The 22,377-nt window shown below is 37.8% G+C and overlaps 1 protein-coding gene across 5 annotated transcripts in view; it reads right to left on the reverse strand.

Annotated features, from left to right (window-relative positions):
* Nucleotides 1–22,377, reverse strand: part of Spata6 (spermatogenesis associated 6) — an 87,605-nt gene that overhangs the window by 35,842 nt on the left and 29,386 nt on the right. For 2 of the 5 annotated variants that reach the window (XM_034503672.1, XM_034503673.2), the window contains exons 4-8: nt 15,058–15,099; nt 13,937–14,061; nt 8,817–8,897; nt 3,859–4,152; nt 1,652–1,739 (exon numbers count right to left, since the gene is read on the reverse strand). In XM_034503672.1, the coding sequence (XP_034359563.1) occupies nt 1,652–1,739; nt 3,859–4,152; nt 8,817–8,897; nt 13,937–14,061; nt 15,058–15,099 (630 nt within the window). Of the gene's footprint in view, nt 1–1,651; nt 1,740–3,858; nt 4,153–5,514; nt 5,632–8,816; nt 8,898–13,936; nt 14,078–15,057; nt 15,100–15,611; nt 15,702–22,377 lie in introns of those variants that run through there. The other 3 variants (XM_076934444.1, XM_076934443.1, XM_076934445.1) reach the window with 3 other exon arrangements.

Genomic DNA, 22,377 nt, shown 5'->3' on the forward strand with positions numbered 1-22,377 from the left:
TATTAATAAAAAATATGGAATATAAAGGTATATTTAGATATTAAAACCTAACACTAAATTGTGGATTTCTTCACCAACTGGATATGACAGACAACTGAAAGAGTCAAATGCTAAATTGTAACTAACAATCAGAAACCATTTCCTTCTATGCCAGCTGCTATAAGAAAACCAGGCCCATTGAATCTCACAGAATCATTCACAGTGGGATGCCTGTAATAAATCCACCTCAACACCTTTCCTCTTGCCCTAGCTAAACCTTACCCACAGATTCGTATGATTCATTTCCTATGGACCAACTGTGACCTCAAGCAAGGATTTAAGGAGTTTTACTCTAAATTTAAGTATTTCTGTATAAACTCATTCTTTTTGTCAAAGTAATTCTCAAGCTCCAGTCTTACAATTATAGTTGAGTTTCCTATGTGTCAATCTCTATTTGGGCAACTTCCATATGCTCAGTTACAAAGGACACTACAACCTTCCTTTGTCATGACGCCACAGAAATGTACCTTGTTCTGTAAGTTGTTTACTTACTACAGAAATTCCCTGAAGTGACACTGTATCTGCTTGAATATTCAAAGAGCCTGTGCTATGTCCTCCTTTACCATCTCTCACCCATGATCCCTTATCTAATGCCCACTCAGGACATTAAGTTTGGCCTCTGCTGTTCTGTGAATCTTCATCAAACAAAGAGAAATGTGGTTGCCATAACTCACTTTCTCCAACCACATGCAAAGCTAGGATATATGGGTTTAAGAAACAAAACTAGAGTTTGATATCTCTCTGACATGAACCAACAGGCCATTTATTCCCCAGTGACAGGGTCCTGAGAGGACAAGGAGATTGGGAAATAAGGAGAAAGATCAAGTTTGGGATCATGGGGTCTTGCACAATCTGTCTCATGCCAAACAAGCTTATTAAAAACTATAGCATCTTATATACTATTACATGAGAGAAATGTGACAGCAGAAACTATCATTAAATGGGACTAAGTCATAGAGAGGCTAATCAAACAATGTTGCATAAACGGAACACAAGATATCTCAAGAACACTACAGACTAAGCACACAATGGGCTTTGGGCTGATAACCATAACAACTGGGGTAGGAAGAGTTGGGTTCTCAGAATCTGAAACCACAGATTCCCCAAGACCCTGGCTACAGGCCATTAGCAATTCTGCCAAACATATTTCTGGTTTTAAAGAAGGAGCTCTGTGTTTGTGTGTGTGTGTGTGTGTGTGTGTGTGTGTGTGTGTGTGTGTGTTTCAAACCCATAAATGAATTATTTCATTATGAGTTTCTTAAAAATCTACTCTATGAATTAACACATTACAGTAAGAAATATGGTTCATAGTCAAATTAGTGTAGAATATGTTGAGTAGAACATAATCAAGTTATTTTTACTGAAAAGTAGTATAGTGTTCAATAGGATAAGATTAGTTAATATTCACTTTTAATCTCAAAGAATAAAACACTTTTAACAGCACAAATCTTACTCTATCTAGGAAGTACATATATAACTCTCCAACAAGTTGTAAAAGTTTTATCATGATATCCAATAATGCAGCAAAAAATATATTTTCATTAATCAGTGCCATGTAAGACTTGACATTAGCACAGGCAGCTAGAGTAGGAAAAATATAGCTTCCCCTTACCACTGTGCATCCTGACCCATCCATCTCGTTCACAGTCTCTGCCAGGTGATCCAAAAAAATTGTCAGTCCTGGGACTTGGGGGATCAACCTAGAGGAAAAAGGATTTGCAGTGTGAATGAGCACTTCAACCTTCCCTTCCCGTTCTCAATCTTACTGCACTGCTAAGCAACTAGAAACCATCTGTCCCACAGCAGGTGAATGCCACAGTGCTTCTGTGGTCCAAGGCTGGAGTTTAATCGCTTATGTACAATGCATTTTTAACAAAGCTAAAATTAAATGCCTCCAAAAAAAAAAAAACCCAAAAAAACCAAATTTGCAGTCAAGAATATACTATCCTGTTTCATTGTTTTTTTCTACAACATTACACAAAAATAAAAACATCCTATGGTGACCTCCTCTGCCTTCCTCACAAAGAGTCCACCAATTTCCTACCTGTCTCAGCAAACACTGAAACAGTGCCTTTCTTTGTTGAGCACTTTGTAGTTGACCTTATTTGTCAACTACATTTTCTAACTAACAATAAGTATGTCACAGTGAGGTAGCAAATCAAAAAAAATGAGCTACTAACAAAACTAAAACCTTCTGTGAATTAAAGAACAATAAAATGAGTAAAAAGTTAGCTTGGGATAATGAAAATGTAGGTCACATGTGTGTAGTAAGAATTTTGACTTCCTTAAAAACCCAGTTATATAGAATATGTTTTTGTTTTAATACCAGGTGTTGGATATACGGTTCCTTCAGATTGTCCACAGCTGCTAACTGCTAATTATGATTGTCTTTTCCTCTACAAGGGGTATAATTTTTGACAGCTGCAAATAGTTTATGTCTGGAATTTTGTTAACACTAGAGAGGGTATAAATTTGATAGCCTTAAGAGGGCCTAGGGTGGCTGCTGTTCCTCCTCCTGCTGCTTCCTGCTGATGCTTTTGCTGTTGCTGGATTGCTGGGTTACTTTGCTGGAGATATCCTGATGATGGAGATTGGACTGGTCCCAAGGAACCCAAGCCCCCTAATCAGCAGGAAGTAATCTAAAGAGCACTATGTCCCCCTTTCTCCTCCCTTCTCTCCCCTATCTAGTGTTGGGGGATTGGAAGGGATTGGTGTGGAATAAGGGTTGGAAGGGTTGTAGGTAATAGAACCCAATAAAATAGCCCAAAAAGCACTCCAACACTCATGTCTCTGATAAGAAATTATTACCTAAATCATATGAAGAATTCCAACTATAGCAATAAAGAAAAGATTGTAAAATGAGCAGAAGACTTGGGTAGATATTCTAAAAGATATTCAACAATGCATGAAAAGATGATTAACATCATCATTCTCTAGAGAAATGCTAACCAACCGGCAATGAGATGCCACTCATGCTAAGAGGACTGAAGAGAAAATGAAGCAGGCTTGGACTAATGCTTGCCTGTATCCACGAGGCCTTTGCTTCCTTACCATCACAGAAATGGGGGGGGGGGGGGCAAACAGAAAAGAGAAGGTGCTTGTGAGAAGGTGGGAACTGCACCCCCCCCCTTACACAGCTGTTGGGAATGCACATTGTACAGGCACTCGGAGGAACACTTTGGCAAGCCTTCAGGTTAAATTTACAATTGTGATATGACTTAACAGGTCTATTCCTGGGTCTTTACCCAAAAGCACTGAAAACAAGAATTTATTCAAATACTTGTACACACATGGTTCATTAAAGCATTGTTTATAGTAGCCCAAAGGCCCGCCTACTCATACCCATCAATCAAGGGCTGAGTTCAAAGACTGGGGATCCAAAGCTTTCCCAAAGGACTTACTCTCAGAGGACATCTGCTTCCACTATTATTCTTTAAAAGGCTAGAATGGGATCCTTTTTATAGGAAACTTTGTTTTCTCCTTTAAAACCCTACTTTAGCATTTTAGTATCGGTGTCAATTGCATGTTCAACTGTAGAGTTATAACACTGCCCACTGTGTAAGGTGAGAGGGAATGGGGACTCAGAAGAGCTGATATAGCATTCATACTGGAGCTCCATCTGTCAGCATTAAAGGCATAAAGGAGGAACAAAACGCATATTCATTGGTTTTATGTTAGTTTCTATTTCTAGCTGCTGGCTAAGAGTTCAAGAAAGAAAATTATTTATATGAGCTACTTATTGGAATCCGTTTCAGCACAATATTTTAGTGGCGGAGTAGATTTGATAAGTTTCAGATGGAAATGCTCATGAGCACATACATGTCTAATCACAAATGGAGGCTTATCTGTTTCCTTTTTGAATTCATAGGGTCCCAGATTTAAATGGGCCAGCCGCCGCCGGGTGTCTTCGGAGAGCTCACACATTCGTCTCTTTGTGTAGGGAGATGGAGAATGTGACTTTGAAGAGATTGTAGGCTGTTCGTAGTTCTTGGTGTTTATGCAGTATTTACTCCTCTCGGGTGACTTGGACTTTTTCTTCTGTGATCTTGATGTTCTGCATTGCAGTCTGCCGTGGGATTTTTCAACTGGAGCTGAATGGTAAGTAAATTTATCCTAAAGATAAAAAATAAATAATCATGTGGGCAGAAGGTACTTTTTAAAACTCTGCAGATGGAAAAAAAAAATCTTTTAAGAGTAACTCAAAGTATACAAAAGCTACCAAAATCAACTGGATCTATCATTATCTGTGCTGACCCAGAAAAAAAAAATCAAATCCATATTCTCCTAGTTAAAAAAAGCTTATTGTATCAAACTTCTTTCTAAAGTCTAACATGGGCTTAATGTAAATTAAAGGCTAATGCTTAATCACTTGTAAAATTCCAAGAAATACATTTATTTTCAAAATAACTCAAAAGTTTATTTTTCAGCAAGCTAAGAATACAAATAATGTTTATTGTTTATATTTATATATCTAAGTAATAGGCTATAAGGTTTTAAAAAACTAATTTAATTTTTAAAAAGCCCATGGTGAGTATGGTGTGGTCACACATGTCTGAGCCTGGCTAAGATGCTGAGGCAGTACGCTCCTGGGCAACAAAGGAACCTAGTCTAAAAATAAACTTGTCTAGCTAGTTGTAAAATCATGAAGAAAACTACTAAAAATAAGCCTTATTCATTCTTCTGTTATCATGCATAACATATGTACAACACAACAATCAAAAGTACTTAATAGCTATTTCATTGAAGTGTTTTACTTGAATTACATACAATATAGTGCAGCATCAGGTCCATGACATAACTTGACAATCAATAACAGATAAAAAAATCAATCTTTTTCTGGGTCTTTATTTTTTATAAAAGTAAATATGCATAAAACAAAGATTATAAACCTTAATAACTAATACTTGTATTTTCTTATAAATATGGTAGCTGTCTGAAATTTTTTAAATTTAAAATAAATCTGTGCCAGGCTCAGCAACATATAACTACATATCTAGTTAGAAGGCTGAGGCAAGATGGCTTCTGGTACCTCAGAGTTTTAAGTCAAGATGGGCAAAATAAATGAGGTCCTGTCTAAATAAAATATGATATAAATAAAAATGAATCTGATAGCTCCAGCTTTGCTGCTATTCAGGTGATCATTCATTCTGCTACACTCTGCCTTACAAATGCCTACAATTTAGATTGGAAATAAATCATATATTTCTTCAGACACTCTCTAAAGTCATGATTTTTAGCTAGGAAAACATAAACAGCTAAAGATCTTTATCTTCTTGACTTCTGTCCCTTAGAAAACTACCAGTCCAAGTTTCTTCTCTACTTTCTCAATCCCTTCCCTATGTACAAGTACTAAGTGAGAAAAATATATATGAGAATCAAAATAAGAGCCAGTTGTTCCAAGTCAGAAATACAACACACAATAAAAAATTAGAATGTTTCTATTGAGAAGTCTCTGAGTTCTATACAGGCCAGTACATCAGGTCATTTTCTCCTCTGCTTCTTGATGTGCTCCAGGGCTCCAGGACCTTCTCCCACGTTGGTCAGTGGCTCCACTGGGATGGCAGGCCTCTTCTCCCAGTCAGCCACCTCTATGACATCACAGTGACTCTCATAGTGAGACACTCTAGAACCACAAAGGTTTTTTAAGGCTCCCTAAAACATTCATGCAGCACTTCAAACACCTAGAATTTGGCTCAGTGTTAATCAGATGTTAACCACATCTTGAATTTCTCCTCTGTACAGTTCTACTGCATCTGTTGTCTTTCACAAAAATTTCTTTTCCTCAACTTATTTCTTCTACGGAGTGTCTGTTATTAACCCCATGTCGTATCAGTCTCTGGCCTTCTATCTCCTTGTTCTTTATACACTGTTGGCTTCCAGGCACAGCTAAATTCCTAAAGCCATGCTTGAGTTGTTTTGTACATACCTATCTCTGATTATACCCAATCTCAAGATAACATCTTTCTTCAGTAAATTTTTTGACTTATATACATTTTCTTAATGAAGTTGCAAACATCATGGCACCCACTGCCAACTAATAGTGTCCAAACATGCCCATGCCTTAATGCCCCTAGTTTTGACAACTAAAACTTGAGATACTGGCTGTGTATACTCTTACCAAAATGACTTCCATAATTTCCTTTCCTATATCTACACCCATGGTAGTTTTCTTCCCCAGAACTATACAAGGCTTGACTATGAAAACTGTCTTTGATCAATAAATCACTATGTCATAAAGCCAAGTATTAAAAAGGACTGCCAACTCTTCCGAGATATTTCCTACAGCAGGTGAAAGCGATGACCAGGCTGCTAGATGAAGAGCCTTCTGCTCAGCATGTGGCTGAGATCAAGCTCAGTGATGAAGGGGAATGTTCCCACTCCAAATACAACTTCTGCCAAATGCTAAGTTTGAGCTAAACACCCCAAATCAGTCAGGCCTAGCCAGCCAATTGTTTGGCCTTGGACGAGGTAACTCCATTTAACCTGTTAATTTCAGTCACGTAGGACAGGTAGAGGGCGTGATTAACAAGTCTCTACCTCCAGAGATTTAAATATTAATGAATTATCAAAAGGCCAGGGGCGTAGCTAATTAAGTTATTCCCTCCCCTTTCTCCCTTCCCTATAAGACTGGTCTCCCCTGGCCTTTGGCGGGGGAAGCACACAACACCTGCATCCATTCACCATGTCATGAACAATAAAAGCTTTGGAAAACCGGGCTCCACGTGTCCATGGTCTCTCCGCCTGATTCCCAGCTTTTGGAACCCTGGAACCTTGTTGATGCAGCCGCCGGCCCGCCCACCGACAGCTGCATGAATGTGGGATCTTCCGCTGGCAGCTCGGGAAGCCCTGGTGCCGGACCGCCCTGAGACTCTGTCGCCGGACTCCCTCCCTTCCCCCCCGCCTGCGAAATTTCTGGCCCACAGCCAATCTGGACTGAAAAAATCATTCTGTAACCCCCAGACTGAGAAGTGCTTGCTACTTTAAACCACTGAGTTAACAAAGACTGTTTTACAACAAAACTTGAGGGATAAAGTGCTTACCAGCATACTAAAAGTCTGTCAATGTGTCAATATCTGCCTAACAGTAAATTCTAATTTAAAACAGGTAAAAGAATTAGAAAAGTATTTTTCTCCTAGAAATTCACATCAACATACTTAATATCTTGAATCCAGTAATTGCTGACAAACACAAACTGTAAGTTTGAAAATAGTACTTTTCTCCTTTCCCTCCCTCTTCCAGCCTTCTTTCCTTTCCTCCTCTATTTCCTTTCTCTCCCCTCTCCCCTCCCAAGTCCTCTCTTCCCCCATCTCCACCATCCTTGGCTTTGACAGGGAACTAAACCCTGGAACTCAAACATGGTAGGATAAACGGACTACTGAATCGTATTAAGCTGTATCTATAGACCTAAAACATAGTTTTAAATACTGTCTGATATAAAAACCTACTCTCTTATATCTTTGTTTAATAAAGATCAAATAACAATTAAAACAAGTAAAAAGAAAAGAACAGTATTTTTTCCAGAAAATGTTAGTACATTAGTACTTAAAGAGCAATGACCCTAACTGATAGGAAGGCCTTACATTAGACAGGCTCTCCTGCTGAGACATACACTTGGAATATCTAGGCCTTTCTGCATGAATACTTTATGTCACATAAGAATTAAAAAATAAAACTATTTTTTCTATTCATTCATGTTCATGAGGTATACTTCAGTTCAGCAAGAAAAACTGAACCCTAGGCAAAGCCTTTTTAACAATTTACAAATTCATATAGTGAGTATCTCAGAAACAAGTCAGTCATGTTTCCCATACACTGTAAGCACAGCTGGTCAGACTTCCAGCATCTTTGTCCAAATGACAAAAGCTACAGACTGACTATGGAATCCTGACAAATAAACTCTTCCTCCAATACTCTGGGAACTCACTGTACCTGTCTTAGCCAAGGTCACAGTTATCTTCAGAAAATTAACTTTAAGACTGTAATAGAGCAAATTACTATTCCACTCTGTCCACAACTGGCCCAGTTCTGCCCCAAGTGAATCCTCTAAGGTTTGTATGTGGCCAGTCCTTCATCACAGCTAGCTCACTACTACATGATTGTTAGCACTGAAGCGATGACCATGGGCAAGGTCACTTGTCCATCAGAAGACTACCCCATGGCCCAGTAACAATTAGAATATGAAGAATAACAGGTGCCAAAGCTTATTGAAGGAAATCATCAAAAGCAGGAGTTGTTCACGCTAGAACGACCAAGCTTGCTTTGATCTGACAGGACCAGTATTGTCACTCCATTGAACAACAGTCCTCTAAGGAATCAGATACATTCAAGAAGTCACATTCAATAAGCATCAAGTCCCCAGTCTGAAACCTCAGTCACATTTGCTTAAAGCTGTCCTTTGCCCTCTGTGCAGTCACCTGTAACATCTGCAAAATGTATGGAAATCTCCAACCAAGTTTTTTTCTGGCAATTCCTAATCTCAAAATCCTTTACCTGTATTAAAAAGTCTACGAAGTAAGTAAATACCCAAACACACATAGCATGGTGCCCTCTGCCACAGAGCTGAGCCCTGGCCTTCTCCTGTGCCCTCTGCCTCAGGGTTGAGCATGGTCTTCTCCTGTTTACTAAGATGCAATCAAGCTGCTGAGTACTTTGTTAACTGCTTTACTCAAACCAAGGATTGAGGGGGGGAGGTGAAAAGAGATATAGCCAAAACAAAGGGGCTAACTCCTGCCAGACAACATCAACATGAATCAAATGAAGCAGTTAATCATTTTAACCTGAGTGCGGCACTTCCTTGAGCTTATCAAACATTCGGTGATCACTGAAGTTGTAGAAAATTCCAGCTTTGGAGCAATTCCCTGTGAGATTAGAAAATGGTATTATTACATACTGCCATGAAATAGATATAGTTAGTGATGAGAACATGATCTAAAATAACAGATACTTGTCAAGACTGAGCATTTATTAGTTTGATCTGTTTATTATTGTAAAGAACATAATAATGATAAATGTTACTATGCTAATGATTTTGTTAGGAATAATTATATTACATTTATGGGATAATTAAAAAATTGTTTTTATTTGCATTTGTATCTCTTTCAAAGTGTTTGAAGATCTTAAGTTATGATATATTAGTCACAGGTGTAAATATATTTAATTGATTTCAACTCTCTTCATATTTACAATTTAAGGCATTTAACTATATAATCAAGAAATGGTTTATTTAGCTGTTCCATAAATTCTACATACATCAAAATAACCATTGTCTATCATAAATACATAATATTTAACTGTTCATTAATTTTTAATTTTATTATATTTTACTGCATTTTGATTAAAATAGAATTCTATTACTTTTCCCTTCTGTTTCATTTCTCCAGCTCCTTCTATACCTCCTGACTATTAAGTTTTTAATGGAATAATTTGGATGAGTCCCAGTTGTGCAATCTTCAGACAGAGGAGGTCTCTGAAGTTTTTCAATAGCCTTTTTCCTATAATATAATTTATATACAGATGTAGATATTACTGTATATTCTATTTCTATCAACCTTTCAATAATTAGATTAAACACTTTGATATAAGTGGAGAAAAGAAGATAGTTCAAAGAAACAGTTACAAAGCACCTGAAGAAACATCTGGACATCCATGTTATACATACTCCCAAGTGTTAGCCAAGTCAGATATCCCTAGATTAGCTTCTCCCCAAGACAGCAGAAGTCAGACACTGACCAACTCCTCTCCAAACCTGCCTATGATCAACTAAGTTTAGAATTTAAAATACATCCATTACAAAGGGTAAATCTGAGTTGCCTAAGAATCAGTATCAATTATCTACTACTATATATATTTCTTTAAAACTTATTAAGTGTGGTTCATATTCAAAAACTCAGAACTAGACTTTTCAATTAAGATGAAATGTGTGTGTGTGTATTTCATTTCTATAAATTTCATTCCTTTTACACAGAAAATATACTCATGCTCCCAAATTGAAAAGGGCAGCAAGAAGTCATAACCTTTTCTACAACCTTACAAACTCAGTTTAAAATCCAGTGTTGGCATGTAAAGTGAATCCTCAAATAGGTAAGGTGCTTTGGTTATGGGTCAGTATAATTCCTAGAATATAGGTCTTCACAATCAGAAGACCTATGAACTTCTATCTATATGACAAATACCCACTGTACACATGTGCAGCAAGAAATGGGCAGTCACTGTGGACATTCCTGTTCAAAGGGGGCAAAATGAAGATAAGAACCACTGGTGCCTAAAGTATTAAAATCCAGGCAAGGGAATAATGATTTCTAGAAATACAGAACTAATTCCAAGAAGTACTATCACCACCAAGCCTGTGGCCTCCTACTTTAAGCTTCTCTAAGTATTGATCATCACATGTGAGTTCCCAAGAGTTAAGCCAGTATTTTTACCAGCTCTTTGAAGTCTAGCATGTAATAGGACTATTCATATACATAGAGAGATTAGCCTTAGGGAACTAATTCACACCATTCAGAGATGAGAATTCAGAAATTCAAAGGGCAAATTAGTAAGATGGAAACCAAGGAATAAGTTGACACACTATTTTGAGCATGAAAGTCTATAGAGTAGGCTATTCTTCCTTCCTCAGAATGCCTTAGTGTTTGCTGCTGCACTCCAACTTGAGATGAAGGCCACTTGCATTGTCAAGTAGTAATCTTTACAGTAATCTAATTACTTGAATCAATCATTTATGAGTCTTCATCACATCATCCAACTCCTTTACAGTAACATCCAGATTGCTGCATAGGCACTAGAGCCTAGGCAAACTGACAAAATGCAATCACACCATCTCAAATGTGAGTTTCTCCATGAAGTCTTTTGCAAGAACTAATTCACTCCTGAGTTCAATCAAGAAGCATCTGTGAAATACTACTTCATAAGATACTGAGTATGATTATAGTTCAAAGATGAGAGTGCTGTGGAGCTCAAGTCTATGGAGGAAATACCCACAACCACTACCAGTTAAAACACGATCACCTCCATGTTAAATCAATCCAGCCATGAACCCAAGCTATCTACAGGTCACTGTGCTCTGTCCAAGCTTACCAAGAAATCTGTAAGAGTGCCATGATTTAATTCCAAATAAATGAATCCTTGTCACAGTAGTTGGACTTACAAATGGTAACTCAGAATGACAAGAATTCTAAAAACAAGTCACTGTTGCTTGCCAGAATTATAAACCACTGACTAGAGCACTTTTACTTATATGTAAATACAATTATTGATAAGGTCAGATTTATACCTTAATTTTGATGTTCAGTTTACATTCTGTGCCAAGTCGTCTGTATTCTACAGTTGTTGATAGAAGCCACCTTGGATTCCCCACTTTGCTGACTTTCCATAATAGGTGAGAAAATAAATCCATAGCTATGGCTAGTTTCTCAGGGCTTCTTTTCATCTCCCACTGTCTCCCTTGTATATAACTTTTGAAGTGAGAAAAAGAGAGGGAGAGAGAGCTTCTCTCAGCTCCCTGGATCCCTGTCAACCTCCTAGAAGGTGTGTTGTTGACCCTAGTCAGAAGGGCCCTGAACCTCGCACGATGTGAGGTTTCTCCATCTGCTATCAACAGCATCCACCATAGTTAGCTGACAGACCAAAGCATTCACCCCACTTCTCAACCCTTGCTGCCAAAGCTACTGCTCTTTGTGCCCAGTCTCAGCTAGTAAAGATACAGTTGTCACTGAGCAGAAGGAGATGGGAGCATCCCAGCAAAGGAGCCCCGAATTCCTATTATATTACCCAAAACTTGAGCCAATTTTCAAGCATAAAACTGCCATGTGCTTGCTGAATTGGTTAGTCAGCATTCACTGTCCAGTATTGACTATGATAACTTTGTTCAGCTTCACATTTGCTTAATATACACAGAAGACTTGTCAAACTCCTCATGCAGCTGTTACCAGAAGTCCTGGTTTGTATATATCGTTACCTCAGTAATCAAACACCTTCCAAATATATGCAAAAGGAACTTGTTAAGTGATAAAAGGGAAATTCTTGTGAACCATACATGGTTGACTTTCTATTGCTGTCTTTGTATGACAGCACAACTTAAATTACCTTAAAGAGAACATAAACTTAAAACATGATTTATTTTCCTTTGTGGGCTTCCACATGACTCTCAAAATACTCTTTGAAGCATAAAAGCTGACTAATGACATAAAAAATATTCCAGAGAGAAAGAGTTTCCATAGATTATTACAGAGCAAACTGAACTTGCTGTCTCTGTGAACACAGCTCATCATAAACCCAGCCATAGAGGAAAATATGTAATTCACTGTACTGGCTTATATACCACACACTTAATATTATTTTAAGATTCCACAAAATTAGTTTTAAAACTACTTGCCCAAATAACTGCAAGCTCAACAACTTTTCCTTCTCTGCTTCTAAAACAAAGTGGGCATTTCTGAATATATCAAGCAAATTTTCACAAAGATTTTTAAATCCAAGGAGTTACAGGAGAGGATGGGAGAGCCTTGTGTGGCAGCAATATGGATCTAATGATGTTGATGTGTCACACAATTATTGTCACTTTGAAAGAAAGAGGCTCTTATGCAGCATTTAAACTTAGGTGTACAATCTATGAACACTTTATAAGTTATCTAGTGAAGATTTATCCGAGCTGGATGTTTCAGTTATTTCTATTTATCACTATTAACACTACAAGAAAATATCTCAGTCTGAGAGTGTGGCTTAGTGGTCAGTGATGTCTTACACTTGGAAGACCGTGGATCTTCTCTCTGGCACCAGAGGTAAAAACAATGAAAGAGGGCTCTTGGTATCCCAGTAAGAATATACTTAAGACACATATCTAGAAGATAAAGTGCTAGAAAATTTTTGTTCTTTGTTAAATAATTTTGTTTTGATTTTTTGCAGCTTATATGCACACAGCAAGCATACAAAAGTACTCAACTTGTAAATAATATTAATATTTTCCAATAAGTCATCTTTGTCCCCAAAACTATTTTTTAAATTTTGGTTTCCCTAAATGTTAAGAGTGGTTAGTGTTCAACTGTACATTGAACCTTCCCTAAACAAAAACAGAAAAGTGACAGAGACACAAGGGGGTGTGTACATTGTTTGCAGTGGAACTGATGGGGGAGGGGCTAAAATGGGAGGAGCAAAGAGAGGAGAGAGGAGAGGAAGGAGAGAAGCAAGAGAGAAGATGGCTGGGGAAGTCCGAGTGTCTTTAGCAGTCTCAGGTAGTTATTCATATTTAGGTTAGTTAATTGGGTTTACAATTCTAATTGTGTGGGCATCTTGTTAATTGAGCATTTACAAATATATGTACCAACTGGATAGCCATTAAGTATTAAGAGTCTTCATTTTACCGGGGTACTGTGAGATGGCGGGTATTATCTGGGCTTAGTCTAGCATTGTGGACAGCGTGGTGGATTGGCTGATCTAGCCACCACGATGGCGTCTTGTGAGTGCCAGAGCCGGTGCTTCTGGCCACCTGAGCCGCAATCTGAGCTGAGCAGCAGCCGGAGCATGCTACCACTCTTGGCCTCAGGCCTTGTCTAGTCAGGATCATGGTGGCTGCTTAAGAATAAGCCAGATCAGTGCCTCCATTTTAAATATTACCCTCAGGGGGCAGGGGCAGGGTGGGGGGAGGTGAGGATAGACAATGCAGAGGAGAAAAGAGGTGCATTTATCAGCCAACATGAGCTGTGATAGATTTGATAAGTGCCTTAAGTTTTGCTAAATTACTTTCATTAAGGATGCTTAAAATAAGATGATTACATAAAACAAGTTTGAAACCAAGTTAAATCTGAGTTAGTTTTACACATACAAAGTACAGAGGCCTGTATTCTAGTTCTCACCCACGAGCCTGCATTAATAACTTACTTGAAAAATTGGTGTTACTTACTCTTAGGCCAGATATCCTCCTCATGGTAACCTGGCGGTTTGAATCATGGTGTCCAGAAATTTGGTTTGGACCCGGGAACATGAAATCTCGTGTATTTTCATCATAGGTAGACAGTGTTTCTCCCACTATAAGAAAGATATCCTATGATTCAAATTATAACAAAACATTCTATTTAGAAAAAAATTCATCAAGTATAATATATAAATAATGCCTGATGCCTTATTGTATGCCTGCTTGAAGTCAATGTTTATCTTCTATAAAAGGAAAATTAAAATAAGGATGCATTAAGTACTTTAATACATGTTTTAGTTTTCAGAAATACACTATACATTACTAATGATCTGCCTCACACCTTTGGAGAATAGGCATATTCATGAATACTCAGCAAGAACCTAGAAACTCTTAGAAAAGGAAGTTCTTTAAAAATTTAAAGTTGCATTAAATTTACATATCCAAAGCTGATTGCCATCTTTAGCATCTTCCCTGTCTTCTGTCTCTTGTCTGCTATCATGGAGTATAAAATTGAACATTAAAAATGAGACATTTTATAGAGTTTGTGGCTAGTAACTTATGTATGTGTGTAGTACTGAAAATTCTGGGATTAATTATATTTAATAAAAATTATGTATCTGCTCCATAAAATGATTTTACTAAGGTTTCTGATAACCCTAGAAAGCAGTATCAGCAGTAAAACTAGTCTTTACATTTTAATAGACAACCTCTCTCCTCAGTAACTAGTGTTCACCTTGGGCTACCGCCATCTTCATTCCCAGTAATAGTCAACACACAAAAACAAAACCCCTGTTTAATTAACAAAAATATGTAATTTTATTTTTAGAATCTCAAATATTGAAAATTCAATTTACATTACTGTCACAAATTATAAAGATGTTATCTTCTACTTTCAATTATTTTAACTCATTTAATTTCAGAGCAATGCAAATTAGCATTTATATCAACCTTTCTGTATGTACTCTTTTGTCATATACATAGTGAATCAATTATATATAAAATAATCATTGCTGTTAATTTGGTAAGAAGAGGGGAGCAGAGATATTTAGAAGTTTTTCACTGGGATGAGTTGCCATTAAGAGTCATCTTATCAATAAATAATACAATACCTGGTGGAACTAGCTGTATCAACTCAAACACTGCTGTATCATCTGAAAGTTAGAAGAAAAATTTCCTTAAGTTGAAATGTCAGTAAGAATAAGTTGCTGTAAGCTGCTTCATTACAAAGACACAATTATTTCCTTCCTTTCTTTAACTTCTGCTATTGTCCATGAATGGAAGTCTCATTTCAAGCTACCATCCATGTATTCCATCTATGAAGAAATTTTCAACTCTCCATTTATATCATAACTTGAGGCTACAATGAGAAAAATATATATGGCCTTGTAACTTTAAGTTTTTAATCTATTTTTAATGATGGTTTTTAACCTCCCTTTTAGTTCACCATCCACCAGAGGCAGTGGAAAAGAAAGGATACGAAGAAGTAGACCTGTTTTGAAAGGTTCTTTTGAACAACTCTCATCTATATTGTCTAGAAATTGACAATTCAGTTTACAGGTTAGTAGTGACAGCTCGATCCACTCATAAACACTTAACAGATATACCAACAGTCTAGTTTGACAGAGTTGGGATAACAAACAAAAATCAGTAGCAGTGACACTACCTAGCAGAGACAGCCAGGCCTCAGCCTCGACACGAGTCAGTAGAAGGTACCCGGAGGGACGCCAAGAGAAGTTCTCAGCTGTGTCTCTCTCTAGAGAAACAAAGATCAACAAAGATGTGAGACCCACAAGCGTTGCACAGCCAGCTCTATAAACAAGGCAAGCTCCACCTCCATCACTGTCCATTGATTCCTTTTTATACTCTCTCCAACTATCACGTCTTCCATGAGTCTTGCCTCAGCACATACATCTGTTTCAGCTGACATCACTTTGCCAATCAGCCTGCGTCCACAAAAGTGACAAGAAACTATAATCAAAAGTTTTTGGTGCATTTCTCTCTATGGAGTCCAACAACTATAGCTCAACAACACAATATAAGGCAGAACAATACATGTATGTTGTTAGCAAAGAATCCTTCATTACAGGGCCTTCACAAGTCTGTCTTAGTCTATTACCTGTGTCCACTTTAGGAAAACACCCCTTAACATGTCTGTCCCAACAAAACACCTTCCAACACAACTGACTCTCCAAAGAACCCTTAAGTTTTCACTTCATGGTCCCTTTTTTATACCCTTCTTTTTCATTAGCCAAAATATCCCCATCAAGATGGATCTAGTGTGTACAAGCATTTGCTGCCATGCCTGAGGACATGAGTTTGATTCCCTGGACCCACATATGGAATCAGGAAACCAACTGCCCAACATATGCCTCTGACCTCCACATGTGCCCTAATGTACGAACAAGTGCCCCCCCCCATACAATAAATAAATATTAAAAATTAAAAGCCAAAATAATTCCTGCATAGACATGTTTATCTTTTAGTAGACTATACATGTTGATATAAATATTATATCTATGTTTTCATCTGAGTGATAATGACAGTTACATATATTATAAAACATGTTAAACTTTTACTATATTTGAAATAGTTTGTGATAACTTTACCAAAGTAAGAAAAATAAGTGAATGATCTCTTGTGGGAAATATTTAAAAAGAACGTCAAGTTCCTGTGCTATGCCCAGCTACTCTGAGCCCCAGGGGTCTTGCCAGCCTGTTCTTATCTTGTGGAGACTCTCTGTGACTCAGAGCTCCAAAATCTCTCCACTCAGCTCATTAAGTTCCCACTGGCTGGTTGCTACCACACCAGCCTCATACTTCAATACCCCACGGCCTTTGTGGGGCACATCTGGCAAACCCATGCTTTGCCTTTCTCTCAGTAGAACAAGAAGGAAAACTCCACACAAACTTAGTTAAGAAACAATGGTAACTCAATCTATGGGTGCAACAAGTAGAATCCTAATCTTGTATCTATATTAAATCTAAATCCTCTGGTGGTGAATTCTGGCAGATCCGCCATAGAAACCCTGAGACACTAGTAGCTACATCTTGTCCTCACACTATTCCTGTCCAATAAGGCCCCTCTCCTGCTTCCTCTCTTCCCCTATACAACTGGGAAGTCCCGCCTACTTGCTCAGTGATTGGCTCTTTTATTCATTAGGGGATGGTTCATAAGAAGTCACCTGAGTACATGACCCATTCCTTGTCTGGAGCCCCTCCCAGGAGAGCGAAATTAGCATCAAAATACAAGCAACCCCAGAGCTATCTACAACAATGACCTCTGTCCTCTGAGACCTCATTAAAGGGCATAGCTGCTTCCTTCCTTTAACTTCTACCATCTGGCCCTGGACTTTTTTTAGTAGAGAGATGTTTAATGAGTGCTTCTATTTCTTTAGGGGTTATGCGACTGCTTAGATGGTTTATCTGCTCCTTGTTTAACTTTGGTACCAGATATCTATCTAGAAAATTGTCCATTTCATCCAGATTTTCCAATTTTGTTGAGTATAGTAGGATCTGACAATTTTTTTAATTTCCTCTGTTTCTGTTGTTATGTCTCCCTTTTCAGTTCTGATTTTACTAATTTGAGTACTGTCTCTGTGCCCTTTGGTTAGTCTGGCTAAAGGTTTGTCTATCTTTGTTGATTTTCTCAAAGAACCAGCTCCTGGCTTTGTTGATATTTTGTATAGTTCTTTCTGTTTCAACTTGCTTGATTTCAGCCCTGAGTTTGATTATTTCCTGCTGTACTCCTCTTGGGTATATTAGCTTCTTCTTGTTCTAACGCTTTCAGGTGTGCTGTCAAGTTGTTAGTGTATGCTCTTTCCATTTTCTTTTTGTGGGCACTTAGAGCTATGAGTTTTCCTCTAGGGTACAGAAGATTATTTCAATCTTTTTGTATCTGTTGAGGCCTGTTTTGTGACCAATTATATGGTCTATTTTGGAGAAGGTACCATGAGGTGCTGAGAAGAAGGTATATTCTTTTGTTTTAGGATGAAATGTTCTATAGATGTCAGGTAAGTCCAATTGGTTCATAACTTCTGTTAGTTTCATTGTGTCTCGGTTTAATTTCTGTTTCCATGATCTGTCCATTGCTGAGAGTGAGGTGTTGAATTCTCCCACTATTATTGTGTGAAGTGGAATGTATGCTTTAAGCTTTAGTAAAGTTTCTTTTATATATGTGGGTGCCCTTGCATTTGGGGCATAGATGTTCAGAATTGCGATACATTTTTCCTTTGATGAATATGAAGTGTCCTTCTTTATCTTTTTTGATTACTTTTGGTTGAAAACGATTTTATTTGATATTAGAATCTCTACTCTCGCTTGTTTCTTGGGGCCATTTGCTTGGAAGATTGTTTTCCAACCTTTTACTCTGAGGTAGTGTCTGTCTTTTTCACAAAAATGCGTTTCCTGTATGCAGCAAAATGTTGGGTCCTGTTTATGCATCCAGTCTGATAGTCTATGTCTTTTTATTGGAGAATTGAGTCCATTGATATTAAGAGATATTAAGGAAAAATGAATGTTGTTTCCTGTTATTTTTGTTATTGTCAGTAGAGTTATGTTTGTATAACTACCTTCTTTTAGGGTTGTTGGAAGATTACTTTCTTGCTTTTTCTAGGTTGTAGTTTCCCTCCTTATGTTGGAGTTTTCCACCAATTATCCTTGGAAGTGCTGGATTTGTGGTAAGATATTGTGTAAATTTGGTTTTGTCATGGAATATTTTGGTTTCTCCATCAATATTGATTGAGAGTTTTGCTGGGTATAGTAGTCTGGGCTGGAATTTGTGTTCTCTTGGGGTCTGTATGATATCAGTCCAGGATCTTCTGGCTTTTATAGTCTCTGGTGAGAAGTCTGGTGTAATTCTTATAAGTCTGCCTTTATATGTTACTTTACCTTTTTCCCTTACTGCTTTTAGTATCTTTTCTTTGTTTTGTACATTTGATGTTTGATTATTATGTGGCGGGAAGTATTTCTTTTCTGGTCTAAACTATTTGGAGTTCTGTAGGCTTCTTGTATATTTATGGACATCTCTTTCTTTAGGTTAGGGAAGTTTTCCTCCATAATTTTGTTGAAGATATTTACTGGTCCTTTAAGTTGGGAGTCTTCCCCCTCATCTATACCTATTATCCTTAGGTTTGGCCTTCTCCTTGTGTCTTGGATTTCCTGTATATTTTGGGTTAGGAGCTTTTTGTATTTTGTATTTTCTTGACAGTTGTGTCAATGTTTTCCATGGTATCTTCTGCACATGAGATTCTCTCTTCTATCTCTTGTATTCTGTTGGTGATACTTGTGTCTATGACTCCTGATCTTTTTTTTAGGTTTTCTAACTCCAGGGTAGTCTCCCTTTGTGATTTCTTTATTGTTTCTACTTCCATTTTAAGATCTTGGATGGTTTTGTTTAATTCCTTCACCTGTTTGGTTGTGTTTTCTTTCAATTCATTAAAGAATTTTTGTGTTTCTCTTTAAGGGCTTCTATCTGTCTACCAGTGTTCTCCTTAAATTCTTTGAGAGTGTTATTTATGTCCTTCTTAAAGTCCTCTATCATCATCATGAGAAGTGATTTTAATTCTGAATCCTGCTTTTCCGGTGTGATGGAGTGTTCAGGGCTTGCTATGATGGGGGAACTGGGTTCTGATGATGTCATGTAACTTTGGATTCTGTTGCTTACGTTCTTGCGCATGGCATGCCTTTCGCCATCTGGTTAACTCTAGTGCTGCCTGTACTAGCTGTCTCTGACTGAAGCCTGCCTTTCCAGTTATCTTGCTTGTGTCTGATCTCCTCGGGGTCCAGATGTCTCTGTGATCTTCTCCAGCTGCTCTGAATATAGTGGTACCTCTAGGATGCCTCAGGATATCGTGCCTCCAAGGTAGCAGACCAGCTAGGTGTCTGCTGTTCTGTGTGCAGTGTCTCCTCTAGGATGTCTCAGGATAAGGTGCCCACTGCTCCGAGTGCAGTGTCTCCTCTAGGATGTCTCAAAATAAGGTGTCCACTGCTCCAAGTGCAGTGGTTCCTCTAGGATGTCTCAGTATATGTTGTCTGTCGCTCTGAGTTCAGTTGTTCCTCTGCCACTCTGGGTTCAGTGGTACCTCTGCCGCTCTAGGTTCAGTGGACCCTGTGCTATTAGAATTTATAGTCTGGGATCTAATGTGTTTGGAAGGATTTATTCCAGCCTAAGACTCAGAGATGAGCAACCCCTCTAATACACCTAAATAAGGTGACCCCATAGGAGGACAAAGCAAGTGAATGAGAGGAATCACAACAGAGCAGAAAAACATAAGCAGAGGCCTCTATGGCAGCTTCAGAGGGAGGAGTTTTGAATTTTGCCTTGGGATCCTCACCGTGAATGTTGGAGAAAAGTTCTCTGTAACTTCCAGGGGGAAAAAACATTTGGAAGTATGCCAGAGCAGTCTACTCTTTGTAACAAGGCCTTCTCTCTGGAAAGATTGCCTTTCCTCAGGTTCTATCTTCCAGATTCTTTAAAAGGAGCCTAATCAACCTGGTGTGAGGGAAGTCCCAATTCTGGCCAACTCCAGGCTTCTAGCAGGAACCGGTGGGACACTCAAGCACAACACCACCTCTTAAGTGCATGGGAGAGATACCAAACTATCCAACCATCCTTTCCCAGGGACAGATAAGGCCTGAAAACACTGGCAGAGTTCGCCAGCAGGGACACGGGCTCATCAAAGAGAAGCTACACTTATAGAAGACAGAAGGCCTTCTCAAAAATACAACTGAAATGAGTGCTGTTGTGAGCTGATTGGTATCTGGCACATGGCTAGAAAAAAAAAATCTCAAAGGTTTCAGGATATGACAATAACAACTTTCAAATAATCAAAGAGAACAAGACAAAGCGAAGAACAATATCTAAGAATTGTGGGACAACTATAACAAATGTAATGTATAATAATAGGAACACACCAGAAGAGGAAGAAATAGAAGAAACCTTAAAAGGATGGAAGGGCCAGGACAGGATGGATTACTAGAATCACCAACACTTTAGTGAGGCAAATAGAAACATAAAGACTATTTTGCAGAAGACAACTACTAGAGGATATGCAAAAGGAGGCAGTGAGAATATTACAAGCTCACAAATTTCATGAATGACATTAATATAAATGCCTAAGAAGCTCAATGAAATAGAAGAAAAAGTCTTTGAAGCAGCATGAGAAAAGCAACTAAGCATTTTGAAAGCATCTTTTAAATATCCTTGCAGCAGAAGGAGTTACTACGAAGTCTGAGGGCCAGGTGGCCAGATACTAATACTTACAAAATGCTAAAAGAAATGCTCACGTAAGGATGTCATATCCAGTTTTTAAAAAATGTCTTTCAAAACCATTAGAGAAATTAACATATCACAGGCATACACAGTCATGAATATAAAAAGAGATCTGTAGAGAGGAAGGGAGCACATTGGCCTGAGTGGTATGAAGATGGGAGAGTGTGGGAGTGAGAGTCACTGATCTACATTGGGTACAAGTGTGAAACTGTCAAAGAATACATTAAGAAAAATGTCCCCAGACAAACAAAAGCTAAGGGATTTTGTTACCATTAAATATGCCATGCAAGAAACACTTACAAGCATCTATGCTAACCTCAAACAAAATACTTTAAATGAAAAAATTTAAGACAAAGCAGGACATACAAGAATTAAAGGTTTGCAACAAGGAAAAGGAAGTTATTAACATTTACACACCCAATGGCAGACCATTAAATTATATAAAACAAAAAACATTAGTAGAAGTTGGAAATCAGCAAAGTAATTGAAGACTAAATGAACTACTCTTAATAGTTGATAAAACAATGAAACTAAAGATAAAAATTCTTAGAACTAAACCACAATAAACCTGAGATTTAACAGACATATATAAAACACTCTACAGGCTATGCGTGATGGCACACTCCTAATATCTCAGCACTCAGAGGGCTGAGCTGGAAAGTTATAAGTTCAATAACAGGTTGGGTTCCAAACTAGCCTAGGCTATAGAGTAGATAGAGTCTCAACAAAAACAATAAAAAGCAGAAGAAAAGAGCAAGCTGTCAAATAGCCATGTAAGACTCTACAACAGCACATATGTTCTTCTCAAAGGCACACAGGACATTTTCCTGGATAGATCATATATTAGGGTACAAATTAAACATCAGTAAATTTAGAAGGACAGCTGCAGTTAACAAAAGTTACACTGGAAAATACCATCCTTGGACAATCAATTAGTTAAAAAAGAACTCATAAGGGAAGGTTGAAAATACATTGAGATGAATGAAAAAAATACAGTATATCAAAACTTATAAGACTCAGAGTAAACAATACTATAGTACAAATTTCTAACTTATGAATGTGTAAATTAAAAATTAAAAGTGATCTCAAATGAACAGCTTTAAAGCCTAAGAAACCATAAAATAAGGAATAAGTTAAACTCAAACCTAGAGCAAAAATAA

This window comes from Arvicanthis niloticus, chromosome 5, assembly GCF_011762505.2.
Source record: "Arvicanthis niloticus isolate mArvNil1 chromosome 5, mArvNil1.pat.X, whole genome shotgun sequence".
Taxonomy (NCBI): Eukaryota; Metazoa; Chordata; class Mammalia; order Rodentia; family Muridae; genus Arvicanthis; species Arvicanthis niloticus.